Source organism: Calypte anna, chromosome 7 (genome assembly GCF_003957555.1).
Source record: "Calypte anna isolate BGI_N300 chromosome 7, bCalAnn1_v1.p, whole genome shotgun sequence".
In the NCBI taxonomy this organism is placed as follows: domain Eukaryota; kingdom Metazoa; phylum Chordata; class Aves; order Apodiformes; family Trochilidae; genus Calypte; species Calypte anna.
Genome location: NC_044253.1, coordinates 5,406,441 through 5,421,223, shown reverse-complemented (window position 1 = coordinate 5,421,223; position 14,783 = coordinate 5,406,441). Strand labels below are relative to the sequence as shown.

Genomic DNA, 14,783 nt, shown 5'->3' with positions numbered 1-14,783 from the left:
TTTTTTTTTTTTTTTTTTTTGCTTAAAGCATGGAAAGTCCATGGCACTCAGATTTTACAGCAGATTCTCACAAGTGAGAGCATGAGTTGCTGGTGGGTAGTACAGGGTTTATAAAATTGCAAGACATACAGAATGTGTTTTGCCACACCAGACTGTTCTCATTTAATTTCTTCAATCAGACCACTCAGGTTGCTTCAGACTTCAGCATCTTTTCTTATGGCTGTAGGCACCCAGCCTTCCCTCAGCATCATCCTCTCTCCTCTTTCTTTACCTCAGGATATGCTCAAATTTTTTCTTATCTATTTCAGAGTTGAGGAAAATTCACTGGAGTGAACTTGCAAACAATTAATTGTATCTGATTTACTATATATATCTAACACCTTGCAGTGAAGCTCCAGTGGATTTCATGAGCTTTGCTGCTTCTGTAGGAAGCTTGCATCCAAATTAAAAACTTTCTCAATTGTACTCCTTGAAAAGGCTCCAGAGGGGAGAGGGAGCAATTCCATCTCAGTGGTGATGCTAGAAGAATCTATTTAAAAACAAAACCTTTTGTCTAAAGCAGTGCTTTAAAATACTTTTTTTCTTTTTTGATTGACTTATTTACAGAGCTTCATTTAGATGAGTCTGACACCTCCTGTCTTGTGTCAGCCCTCCCACACCCATGAGATGCTTCTGTCCTGATGTTCAATCTTACACCAGAGAGCATCTCCAGACATTCCTGGTAACACACTCATGTTTCTCAGTTACAGGAAATGATGTAAAAAACCCAAATAATAATAATAATAATAACAACAACAACAATAATAACAATATCCTCAAGCACTGGGAGCTTCATTCCCTAAAATAAGACTGCAGAAGATGATAAAGTTATTCCTTGGTTTTTAAAGGTGCTTTTTTAATTTATCTTCTTCTTAAGAAAGCATCTGCAAAAAGCTGTTTGGTCAGACATTCCTTCTTCACAGTTGAGTTCTTATGGGATTAGTAGGTTTGTTATACTCAGAGTACAAAAGTAAACAGCATATGGCTCAGCTAATATCCTTATAATGTCACAACACAATCTGTCAGAATATAACTTTTTTGAGCAGTTTCATTTACTACATGTTCACACTAGGGAAAAAAACCCCACAAAACCAACCCTGAAGTGTGAGGGATCCTTCCCTATGCCCTAAGAGACAGAAAGCAATTCCTTAATTCTTGTTTTGTGTTCCCATTTTTAATAAGTGTGTTGACATGTGTTACCTTCAGTAACAAAAACACAGTGGAAAATGCAGTTACTTAGTTACTAGGAGCTAAGAGGTCATTTCCCCTTGATGAAAAGCTTGTTCTATCAGATAAGTAGCTGCTACACTCCATAAAACTGGCAACCCTTCAAAAGGTTTCAGAAATTAAGAGCCATTGTTTGAAGATAAAGGTGATAAGGTCATTTGCCTTGTGCTTAGTCCTGCAAACCTTTCTGGGTGACCCTTTGATATTCAAATGATGAGTGCCTTAAATTGTTTTATCTTCATAGAGCTAATGAGTGCTGCCTGACAATCCCTTTTTAGACACCTTGGAACCTTACTGGAATTAAATGTAAAATATTGCAACACAATTCCAGTAAGGAATTCAAGTAAGGGGGGGGAAGTATCCCCCCAGAGTTTGCAAAGCTGGGTCCATAGTCACTCACAGCACTTCCCTCTGGTCCTAACACTTTTCTCAGGTTTTTTAATTAACTCTGTTTTTACTTGTTGGGTGATGTCTAGCCTGGTTTTCAATGAGTTGCTGCAGTAGATTAATAAAGCCATATAAACAAGCTACATATGTAAAATCTATTCCTCTGATTTTTTGCTGGGTGAAACAAGCCTTAAGTTTAGTGTGTACAGTAGTAGAGAAATTACTTATGAACTTTTTATTGCCAGAGACTGTATAGCTGTGTATTATTTTATGTATAATTAACTAATCTATAATGCTGGTCTGATACATGGTGCATGTACTTCTTTCCTTAGAGGAATAGGCTCTTATTTTTAAAGCTTTTCCTTCTTTTATGTTTCATTTCATATTTTCCATTTATGCAAAAATGTTATGAATATTTTTTTTTAAATAACTTGATTTTTTTTTCTAGTAGGAAGAATCTTCTTGGGTTTGTAATTTCTTTATTTAAAAAAAGTGAAAGTCCTTTAATAAAGCCTGGGTGCTGGGAGCATGCTTGGTTATCACTGTGACCTTCTTCATTACCTTAGAAGTTATTTATTTTAGCCTAACTCCCATTCTATTTTGGAGACCCTTTCTAATAATAGCCCTTTATAACCCACATTCAAAAGCAAATGTAAACAAGATCATCTCAGTTTTAAATCTACATGAACTCTATCCCCCAAACAACTATCAAACAATTAAAAAGCACAAAATCCTTACCTAATGGAGCTGACTCAGTGCTAGTGGCCAACAAGGGAATCCAAGAGAGGTAGGCAACAAGTTGGAGATGCTGATGGAAAGGACAGGGTGGCTGCATATTGTCCAAGATAGATTTTTATCCATGCATCTGCAGCTGCTTAGAAGTTAACTTTTGAAGTACTAAACTTTGCAGGAAAAGCCATCAGCCTGCCTGCCTGCTTCAATTTTTTTTTTCCCCACTCTTTTTTTCTTTTTTTTTTTTTTTCCTTTCGTCCTTTTCAATCCCACTTTCTCGCCGAGGGTTTAATGTGTCATTAATCCCAGAATTTCCAAGAGGGAAGCCCTCCAGCTCCACTCAAGCCCCCCCTTCCCTACACCCCCTTTAGCCAGATGAGTGCAGAGCATGTGTCCCTGCAGCTGCTCCCGACTGCAGCTGCTGGGATTTCGGCACCCGGTAACACCCACGCCTGCACCCGGGGTGAGAACAGTCTGTGCCGGTGGGGTCGGGGGTAGGAGGTGAGGCTGGAGCAATCAGGGGTGTAAACCCAAAGAATTTAAAGCAGACACCACCAACTTCACTTGATTGCAGACTCATCTGACGCTGCGTTTCCACGCGGAGCCTTGGGAAAACAAGGCAAGAACTTCAAGCCTGCAAAGAGTTGGGGTTTTGAAAGCTGCGGATTGCCCGAGGTTACGTTTATGTAAAAATGTTGCAGAAGTGTTCTCTGGGGCACTAACAGCATCCTGAGGGGTTGTGTCTTGGGTCAATGTGGTGTCTGTTGTCTGGTGGTTCGGAGAACAGCTCTTAGCTGCTACAGAGCCAACCCCTCCTGAAAAATGAGCTGTGTGTTCCAGCAGGTCGGCTCACCAGTGGTGATAAGAGACAGAAAAGAGGCAAACAGCACAGATTCAGTCACTTGTCTTGCTCAGTCACACTTTTTCTAAAGTTCAGCCTCGTCAGGAAGTTCCCCATCCACATCACACGGGTCCTTTGTGCTGCTGCAGTCATTGGATGGTCAAGCCCATTGCCAGCTTCAGGTGCAACATGAAGAATTTGCTGTTAAAACATGTGCTGTACCCTGATTTGTGGCATTTTAGTAAGAAAATATTGTACCCCCCCTTCCATTGCTCAGCACTCCTTTTCTTTGACTTGTCAAGTTTGATTATTTTGTGTCTGCTCGTTTAAGTGAGGATATTGTGAATTATCTGATAACAGCTCTGTAAACATTCCATGCAGTCACCGTGAGGAGAATTTCATCTAAAAGCATAAACAAAGCTAATTAAAATATTATTATGCAATACAGCCAAAAAGTTTCAGATGTTCATTTGGCTTTGAGGAGTTTTACCACTGGATTCCTTGGGGGAATTCACCTTGTGGGTGGGGATTTATCTTTGCCAAAAGTATTGGTAAGCAAAACCAATTGACAATAAAGAAAGAGAACTTTCCACAAACAATCCAGACTCTGATGGTCATTTGGGTACAAAAGGCAAAAGCAATCAGACAAAAAAAAAATAAATATAAGTACTGAGGGCAACAGGAGGAAAGGGACAGTTTTGTGGACTTGTTTATCCTCTTACATGTTGTCTCCCCAAACAGGTTTTAATCAAGGGGGAGCCTTAGAAGGGATTACTCCTGATAAAGATGAAATGAAGCTTCCTGTTGTCTCAGCCAAGATCCCTGGGTTGGGTATGGCTCCCTTCAATTCAGAAAGACAAACAGCAGGCAATGAGGTGCAAATTTTCTCCACTTCCCATTCTCCCAGACTAGAAGAAGACCTTACAGAAATCAGATAAATAGCAAACGACCCTTTCTCACTCCAAACATTAATCTAAAATATCATGGGAAACTAAAACCATGGAGAGCCTGCATAAAAATACTGCAGAATGCTCTCAGTCTTTGCACCATTGCTCTAAGTAAGAGGAGAAACAGAAACTCTCCAGAAAGCTGATGTTATCAAGTGAATGCTTGCAACAATTATATTCACCCTCTGTACAAAAGACAACACAACACTGGAGGCCTCACACCCGTCACTCTCGTGTTAAATTAATTTTCAATGGTAGGGATGGACATGGGGAGTTAAAACAAGTCAAAAGCCACAGCTGGAAGCTGGCAGCAGCACTTGGCCAAAAATGGTTTGATGGATACGCGTGTTAGATATTCAGCTTTCTGCACTTGGTAAGAAAGAGACAGTGTCTGGCTGAAACTTCCCACTCAGTGAGCTGGTGCTGACTCAGGGTGGAGAGGACAGTCCTGGGCAGCCCAGGGGATGTCACAGAGGCAGGAGGAAGGCTGGGGGAAGACTATTAAGTACATTGCTTTTTTCCTCAGATGCAGAACCAAACCTCAGGATGGGGCTGAATGATAACACAATGATAAGAATGCAAGTACCCTGAAGACCTCCAAAGATGTCACTTCTTCAGACTTAGTTACAAATATGAAACGCTCAAGCTCCTGAGTGTAGGAGGTACAAGAGTTGCCTGCAAGTCCTAGGCAACAAATAGTGAAGGTCTGAGAGATGAATGCCTCACACAGGAGACTGAAAGGTCACATAGGAGACTCTACCTGGATCCCCCCCTCCCAGGAAGGAGAAGACAGGGGAATGCCACCTTCCTTCCTCTTCTCAAAAAATGGATGTGTGGCTCATGCTTTCCTTTTGTTCCTGATCAGGCAAGCTGTACAATCCACTTTAACTCTGACACGCTCATTAGAAACTCAACTAAAAGTGACAGTCCAGGTCTATTTCCTTCTCCTTCCTATGAGGAATCTCCTCACGATGCAGCTGTCCCCTGGGGTGGCTTTCCAGGCATAGCAGATATTTGTTATTCATGAGTGACACAGAGCACATGACCCTGCCTGTACAGACATTCTCTGGTAGGACAGAGTCCTTCAGAGGGAAAAGACATCTTCATTTAACAGAAAATTTTTTTTTTTTTTTGCAAGCCTGAATTTACACATTTACCCATGTCAAAACCTAACTGCATTTTTGTTTACTTGTTTTGTCTGATAAAAAGATCTCTGCCAAGTCCAGTGACAAGACATAAACTCGCAGTGCTCCCAGGGCAACCCCTTAATATGGGCTCTCTGTGTCCACCAGCTCTTCCAATCCTTTCTGCAGCTTCCAAGCAGGTGGAAAGGTTGGCATAATGGATTCTATCTGAGCCACAGCAGTTTCCAATAGCTGACTTCCCCCCAGAAGGACTTTCTTAAAAGGGATGAAAAATTCAGGCCTGTGATTCTGTCTCTCTGCTGTTGGCTCCTGTTTCTTCTGGTCACCCCTGTCCATACATTTTACAGAAATGCCAAGCACACCATTATAACCAGAGAAAAGTATTCACACACCTCGTTAGCCCAAACAATTCCTCTTTATCTCACCACTCCTATTTTAAGACTGCACAGGTGCATGACATTAAATGGGAAGCTCTTCATCCCAGCTTATGCCTCATAAATAGTGGTCACACTGATTAGAGCTTGTGTCTTCCTCTGTTTTGTGTCCTGGTGTCCCTGCAATTTACAGGACCAAGCTCTTTATTTAAGTGAAGACTGCTTGTGGTTTTCAGGGTAGTAATTCATTATACAAAAGAAGCTGCCCCTTCACACAGCTCCTGAAGTGCAGAGAGTGATTTGTACATTTGATCATTTGGTGTGTTTGTCTCTCACCTGCTCATTCCTTGTGGGAGAACTCTGATGGCTTTCAGTGCCTTGCTCCTCATTAGCCAGTGGGCCAAACCCTGGGAGTTCAAACTCTAAGGCAGAGATAAAGTAAAGAAATCTTTTCACTGCCACCAGGTTTTTAATGGGTATAGAGAGCATGAGTGCTTGGGTTCTGAGACAACGTAAGTGCACCTATTAGGGGAATTAAATAGTTCCTTGTAATTATTATACTGCCCCTTGGTGTGCATCAAAGCTGGATGTGATCCCTGGCCTGACATGGGGTACTCACATCTTTAGGAGATGAAGCTTCTATACAGATGAAGCTCTGTCTTGCTCTCTTTACTTGTATGCCACATGTTGCCCCAGCCACCTGAACTGGGTGCAGCCTTATTAAAGTTTTACTGTGCCCAGATGGACGCCTCTGCCAGGACAGGTGAGCTGTACATGACCCAAGCACCCCATGCCTGCAGCATGCATTCTTCATACAAGTTCTCTACTTTACAGGAAACCCCCAAACTCACAGAGATGTCATTATTAACCACACCTGGAATTCACCTCTGCTCCAGAACACCCTCAGACATTGCTAAGAGAATGGTTGTCACTGCTCTGGTGCACGAATTGGTCACGGTCCTGTCTTCCACAGGGTTCCATGAACATCATTTCTCATGCAACTAAAGTTGAAATTGAATTCTTGATTAAAAAATAAGATAATTGCAGTTTGATTGTTCTTCTGCAAAATTAAGATGAATAAGTAAGGATGTATTACAATGCTCTAGTGGAGTGGAAGTTTTGAGTTTTTTGCATTTTTACAGTTGTGAATTAGTCCAGGAATACAGAATAGGGAAAAGCAATTGGATTTTTTTCTGAAAAGCTTCATTGGTTGTGCTCCCCAAGTCTTCACTTACCTTGACTGGATAATAAAGAGTAAGAAAAAAACACTACTCATAGCATTGACTATGAACAGATAACACCAGTACAAAATCACTATTGCTCAGAAAAACTGCAGACTGAATTTTCTCATTGAGTGAACTTTCCATTTAGGAAAGAGTTTCCTTTGAAATGACAGCAGAAAGGTATTTCACAGGTGTTTTTCATCAGCATTAGCAGTGGAAAGGCCTGAAGTGGAAAGGGGTCGCTCCTACCTTGGGCCATTTCACTCAGCCTTTTGCTGGAACTTTTCTTTTTGAAGAAATCAAAATGATAAAGGGCAACCAGTGCAGTAACAATCCCCTCACATCTTCCAGACAGGATTAATAATGAGAATCAGAGTAGAACCACCAGGTTTAAAAACAAAACGTGGGAATTTGGTTTGGGTTAAAACCAGCATTAAAACTGACTATCCATATATCTATCCTCTCTTCTCACATCCTCCTTTTCCATCTTGGCTGTAAGAGATCTGTGTAAGCAGATGAGTTCAAAGAAAGCTCAATTACCTCAAGCAGCCTTAGCAGGGTTCCTCTTGAGCAGACCTGGTAGCTCCTTCTACTTCTTCAACACAGATGTTGCTTCTTCAAGTCACTGTGATTGCTGAATGACCAAGGGATGCTAGGAGTAAACAAATAATGTTGCAAATATTATTTCTTTTCAGAGATGATAGGTTAATCTAAGTATTAATGGGGATTTTCATTAGCATCAGATTAACTGTAAAAATTAGCTTTAGGAGAACAGGCATCCCAGCAGATTTAATAAGGACAGTTAGATTCCTCCATAGGATGCTCCCCATAGTAGAGAGTTTTAGGATCTCTGAGAAATCCCCAGGAGAAACCTCATTGCATCACTGTTGAAGAAACCAAGGCATAGCTTTTAAAATTCCCCCTCTTCTTCCTGCCATCAGCGTACAAAGTGCCACACACAAATAGGAAATGAGTTTCAACAACTTTGTTAAAACATTTGCAATGGAAGAAATAAGAACTGTATTTCAAGCAGCATATGTTTCAATCTATAACCTTATCACAGAGTAGGTTGCTTGGGAAAAGACAGAGATTTATTCTGAAACATTTTCCTTTCATCTCTTTATAGTTCTGTTGATGATTTTAAATGTTTGTGCTATTGGTACTTACATACAGTAAATGATAAATGATATATTGCAACAACAACTCCATGAAGCTGAATTGCTTTTCTTAGTGAACTTAGTGAATTTACTGCCTTGAAAGGTAACAGATTGATAGTACTAGTGAATTAAATCCTCTCTTTATCCCCAGAACAAGTATAATACAGGCATTGCAAATATTTTCCAGACCTATAAATCAAAACATGGCACCTCAACTCTCATCCTCAGGGATCTGCTGCTCCCTGCTTCTCTCTTTTGCTTTTTTTCCCCCAAAACTTTTTTTCTCTGGAGATTTTAGAGGAGACATCCATTTCCAGAGCAGAAGGGTGACTCATCTCATGGGCTTCTCTTTCCTGTACTAAAAATAATTATTAAATTTTTTTTTACATTAAAAAAGGTCTGTAGGGAATATCACATGCTGGTGGTTAGTGCTGTCTTGGAAGGTAAAACAGGAGCTGCTGAAACCCAGGCACAAACTGTGTCCTTCCAGCCATGAACAGCAAATGCTCATCCACCTCTTACAGAAACCATGGCTTCAAAACCTCAGCTTTTTTTTACTGGCAATGTTGTCATAAACCTGACAGTGGCCACCAGCTTTAGCCCACCTCAAAAGTAACTGAAACAAGAGAAATGTTGGAAATACAAAGCTGGATCCTCAGATATATTCACTCCACTGGTCTCAGCAGAGCTAATCTGCTTTGTACACAACACCTCACATGAAAAGCAAGTTTCCAACAGAGCTTTGAAAGACCTCATGGGACCTAAGGCCCAATAATTTATTTTCCACAAGGCTTCCCACATACAGCACTTTCCACCAGACATTTTGCTAATTCCAAGTTTTCATCTTTTTTCATGAGTAAAAATCAATTCATTACTGATTTTTTTCTGAAGGAGATTGTGTGGGGGGAAAAGCAAGTGCTAAATAAAACCAGAAGCACTCCAAACAGATTATTTCAGCTCTTATAAATAGCAGATGTCTCATAAATTCATCTCTTGTGAAGAGAACTTATTTAATTCACCTACCTATGGAAAGCTAGCAATAAAAAAATTAATAGAATATTTATTGTTATAGACCAGTAACATTTCCAAGGAAATGAAGATTCTAGAATAGGTTTTATTTTGTGCAGGTTTATTGTCTGGTTTTTGTGTTGGGTTTTTTTTTTCACTAAGGTAAGCATTTATTCCAAATATCACATAAACTGGAATCATAACTCTACTTTACAAACCTGTTTGGCTTTCTAGACAGTAGATAATGTGCTGCTCTTAAATAATTGTGTTCCTGTCTCACACCACACACAGACCACTCTTGCACTATTTTTTCAATGCTTCCTTTCATTTGCCCCAACTTCTTTGCTGTCATCCATTTCAACAAGCATGGACGCTTTTATGACCTCATTTTGGATTAGCTGTTCTTAGCCACTTTTTTTAATGGACCTTGAGTACCACAGCCCTTGGCTTCTAATGTTCACAAAATTCAGATCTTGCCTACAGTTACTTATTCCCATTTTTCCCTTCTGCAGTTGGCATTTTATCCTTTCAATTTTACTGGCAACATGGCTACTAAGAACCCAACAATTCCTCAGTCTCTGCTTCTAAAGGTTCATGAAAACAATACAAATGCAGCAGAGAAAATGCTTCATTTTCCAGTGTTTTTTTTTTTTTTTTTTTTTTTTGTATTGGGTCAAACTGATGCAGGGTAGGTACATGGAATTAGTAGTCCATTACAGCAAAGCTCATGCAAGCATTATGCTATCTATTTATATAAACTAAAAAACCCAGTTTTGCTTTATTAAGGACTTTAATCACATTTACCTTTTTGGATTTTAGACCATTAATGTCACATGATAGGTTTTACACAGCTGACTGCCTATTAATTGAATACTCTAATTCAGGCTCTAATGCTGCCTTTTAATGGTTGAAAGCCCATTAAAGCACCTATTTCTCTAATAACTGTGTAGAAAAGGTAATGCATGTTGTTGTTTTATCCTGATTGATTCTTCTTCTCATCTTCTGGCTGAGCACTCTGATGGGTCTGTCCAGACCCTTTTGGTTTGAGTTTGGTGCCAGAGAAGCACAAAGCATTTTTTCAGAAGCAGCTCCTGATTAAAAGAACACAGATTTGTTCCATCTACATCACCCACAATAAAACACTCCTCTGTTTCCTGTTAGCACATATTAGCCTAATGGTTTTTATTAGCTTTATTTTATTTATTTATTTTATTTAGCTTTATTTTATTATTAAATCAACAAAATTTGGACCAAAAACTTTGCCTGCTCAGCTGGATGAAGCTAAATAAGTTCTCAGAACACTGCACAAGAGGAAGGAAAGCCCTTTTTCCCCAGCATGCGCAGAGCTTTACAAACCTCTGGACTAAGTTGAAGCAGACAAGATTACAGGACACTTTTCCTCTTCAGCTATAAAAAAAAAAAAAGCAGCAAAGGTTTGCACCTGCCAAATTACTGTTGACTTCCACGCTGTGAACCTGTAATCACTGCAGGTAACATCATCTTGCTGAAGAGCTAACTCAATAAGTAACATTAAGGGACATGGAGATTATGATTCATTTTGTTTCAGCATTTTGTAGAACTGACTGAGTATCAATGGCTAAATTATGTCTGAACATGACTGGCTACATTCTCAAGGTAGATTTCATAACTCTGCCTAAATACACTTTGCTCTTTTGTAGGCTCTCTAATGCATTACAAATTGTCCATTTTTTACATTATTCTAGAATATGTCAGCTTACATTGTTGCTTGGCCTAAAGTCAAATGCAACAAATGCTTTGTTAAATAATTGGTCCAAGACTGGAGAATGAACAAAGTCATCCATCACCAAGTCATGGGTTGGGTTTTGTTTCCAATAAATTGTTTCGATGCAATTTCCTTTGGTAATAAATCTTAAATCTGTGATATTCAGTAACATTACACACCACTGGATTTACTTCATGTGTTTAACTGTAGGTTAAATACCTACGTGAAAACTAAGAGCTTACACAGACCTTATGCAGCATTTCTGAGTGGATAATGGACATAAAATATTTAAGACATAAGCCAACTACTGTTCAGCTGAAGAAGAAACTCCTGCTATTCCCTCAGTGCTCATTATCAAGTTTGCTGAACTTTCCTCACAAGCAGCTAGTGCTGGGCAGCACTCAACAAAATGAACAGCAGTCTGGTGGTTTGTCACATCACAAATAAGTTTCTCAAGTTTGAAGTAGGTCGCCGAACAGAAACCTTTTGTTTCATGGTGCAGGATCTGTTTTATTAACCATATTTTCAGCCTTTGGCTAAAATACACATTAATCACTGCCAAGTGAGGATTCTGGGCTCAGAGAGCCATGCACTGGGTGCTGGAGGTGAAGAGCATTCCCATTTTGAGAAAGCACAGTCCATTCTGTAGCATGACTCCTTAAATCTATGAATCTGATTTTCTCTAAACTACCCTTTTCTCACAAAAAAACCAAACCAAAACAAAAACAAACAAAAACCCCAACTAAAATTGTTTTGAACGTGAATTAGTTAGTAAAAGATTCAGTGTCAAGATCACAGAGACACAAAAGCCCAAATGGTTCAACAAAATGAACAATAAATGGAAATATCTTTGGGTATGTCATGGCTTTCTCTAGGTTTTAAGGTCTAATGAACCAAAAGAGTACCAAAGAATGGTCAAATTTTGCCTGTTTTTTGTTGAAATTAATGTGAATTTTCCTGGTTCTGCAAGATTTCCAGATGAAATATGAAAACTGCTTTGTCACAAGTTTCCCTTGAGACTGTCTTGCCAATACTGAGACCAGATTTAGCTGGGTAAAAAAAATGTTATTTTACTCTATGAGACCAGTATGGATCCACAGTCTGTTGCTCTGAATTCTACTAACAGTGCTGCCAGGATGTGCCAAAGAAGAGAGAAAACTCCAGAGAAATGCCATCAGCTCCACAGATGAGTGTACAGACAGCTTCAAGTCCTTTGTGAAACCTGGTATTATTTTGTAAGGTGAAGACAAATATGTATAATTATACCTGGTATCTGATACATTAGCACAAGATCCAACAGCACATCAAGAGCAAGAAGTAAAAGCATTGGCCACTCACAAAAAGACTTGCCAGGAATTTCTGGAATACCTGTAGTGTTTCAGCAATGCTTACAAATTGCAACTGTCATTTCGTGATAGACTGCAGATAATTAAAAATGGATAAATGTACTGCTTGTAAATGGGCTTGTTGAAAGCTTTGATCACAGACAGAAAGGAATTCTTTTAAAAACCTACTGTTAACAGTAGGTAAAAAGTTAATGAGAAACATGTAAATAATTAATTTTTCCTCTAGAGCCAGAATTGTTGTTGCTGCTAATGGACTCACAATATAGGTTGTATTGTCTTTCCTGAAGCAAGCACTGAATTACTTGAACTCCATACAAAAGAAAGTAATTTATTGCCCCAAGAACTTTATTGGTGTTTGTATTCCCAGTGAAGAATAGTTTCCTGGATTAACTAAACTGACTTGCCTTGATGATACACCCAGGATGGCAGAGCTAAATCAGCACTTCAAAATAAACTGCACACTTTAAATGAAAAAGAAAAAAACCAAAACCAAAACCTGAAGTATGCTAAAAAGGCCTGGCACTTGGTATTTACAAGAAAGCAACTGCAAAGCACAAAGAACTAAAGATGATCCAGGTGTAACACTAAATTAAAACTTGTCTCTTTCCTCCATGAAATGTTCTTTGTATCATCAGGAGAAGCAATACCCTTCCTTTACTTACATATTTAGAGGATACAGAGTCATCACTGCTTGAAGGTAATTTGGGTCAGGACCCTAGGTGTTCAGATCTGGTCGTTTCACAACTGAACTGAAAATACATTCTCCCCACATTATTTGATAAATATTTTGGCAGTATTACAATAACCTCATGTTTGACATTATGATGTGAACTAATGTGATTGCTCTCCTTTGTCCTATTGAAAATAATACCTGTGTGGTTCTGCTGAAGTTGGAAATTTCATGCAAGCTTGCTGGGCACACTGTGTGCAGAGTGTTAAAACCTGTGCTGAGGCAGATCCATCTCAGGGACAATAGAGGTACCTCAGCATAAACCAGTGAATAGCTTGGGGATAGGTAACAGGCTTAAAAAATAATGTGCAAAACCTGTCTTCCAAGTTCTTTCTGTGTAAGACAGACAATGAACTCCTGCTACAGCTTCATTCATGTGTGACAGACACTGATAATGTTTAATCACAATAAATGCACAGGATCTACTGTTGCTCCTGCTGCCGACAGAGAAAATGCACCTTGGCTATCTGATGCTATTAATTTTCATTTATATGTAAATATAAGAGAATAAATGTACTAGAAGGATGGATCATGTTTTTTTCTGAGAGGGAAGGTAGGTTGCTGAGGCTACATGGTTACCACTATTCAGCTGTAAAATATATATTAATATTAAACAATCTAATCTAATAGCCACCAGGGAAAAAAAAAAAAAAGCTTAAATATCCCCAGTGAGTCTCTTCAGCTGTGGTTGCACTGAACTTTACAGGAAAGATCTTTACCCTGCCCTGGCAAGGCCCCCAGCAGGGATGCCCATAACCCTACAGGGCCTGGTCAGAGCTTGCTCCTACCCTCAGCCCTGCATTCGTGGCTATTCCCCTGCTCTCTCTCCAGCTATCTCCATGTATTTCCTAACAAAACAGCCAAGTTCTTCATCCAGACTCCTGTCATTGTGTGGCACTGTCCTGACTTCAGGCAAAGCTTTGCAGCTCAGGCAGCAGATTGCATCTCCTCTGGACATCTTTTCCCAAAAGGGAAAGCATTTTAAATTAGCACCTACTATGAGGAGGTTTAATGACTTCATCTTTTTTTTTTTTTTTTTTTTTTTTTTTTCACTTTTATTCCATAGGGGATTGAAATAGCTAAAGGCATTAGCAGCTTTTAGATCTTTGTGAAAACTCAAAGGGCTGATGGAGCAAGGGGGCTGTGCACATCTCCAGCAACTCTTCCTTTGCAGAAGGAGGAAATCTCACCATCTCCTATGTGAGGGCTGTCACCCATCTTAATTTAAGGGACAGTAACAGATTGCTTCCCTGCATTAATGCACACACGTTTCAGCCTTGTTTCTGACTGCTGTGAAAGCTGTTTTCAACTGATCCAATTGTTTGCAAGTCTCTGGTCATTTGGGCAGGGGATGGGCAAAGATGCTCCCTGGGATACCAGCCACACCAGCCTTGTTTGTGCCTTAGGCTACAGAAAATGATGTTCCTTAACCCTGTTAGCTGAGCTGATGAGCTCCTTGCATTTCAGAATATCACCTCTGCACCACATATACCCCACGTTGTTACTGGAAATGATTTCTCTCAGAAATAAATGTGGAAGGAGGCTACAGTAGGTCTAATATAGCCAACAGCAAGAAATTCTGCAGCATTTATACTTCCTGCAAGAATAACTTCTGGGTCTCTGTCACATGCTGTTCCCCACATCTGGCCACAGACATGTACCGCAACTTGTCAGGGGATGTTGCTGTTTCTAGGTTTCTGCTTCAGAGGCTTGATGTGAATGTGAGCAAGCACCAGATCTGTATGAGTAAATAATATCAATCCTGATGGGAATCAAATTAATATATCTGTTACAGGACACAGCTGCTGTGCTGGTGCTGCTCCCTGCACAGAAATGCTATGAAAAATGGTCCCCGTTTCCCTACCCCTGCACATCCAGGCAAA

General features: G+C 39.7%; 1 protein-coding gene across 1 annotated transcript in view; it reads right to left on the bottom strand.

Moving 5' to 3' along the window:
* LOC115598593 (von Willebrand factor D and EGF domain-containing protein-like) overlaps positions 1-2,512 on the bottom strand; it is a 173,305-nt gene extending 170,793 nt beyond the window's left edge. Inside the window, exon 1 of the mRNA XM_030454378.1 lies at positions 2,392-2,512. Coding sequence (XP_030310238.1) covers positions 2,392-2,488 — 97 coding nt within the window. The 5' untranslated portion in view covers positions 2,489-2,512. The remainder of the gene's footprint in view (positions 1-2,391) is intronic.
* Positions 2,513-14,783: the final 12,271 nt, after the last annotated feature.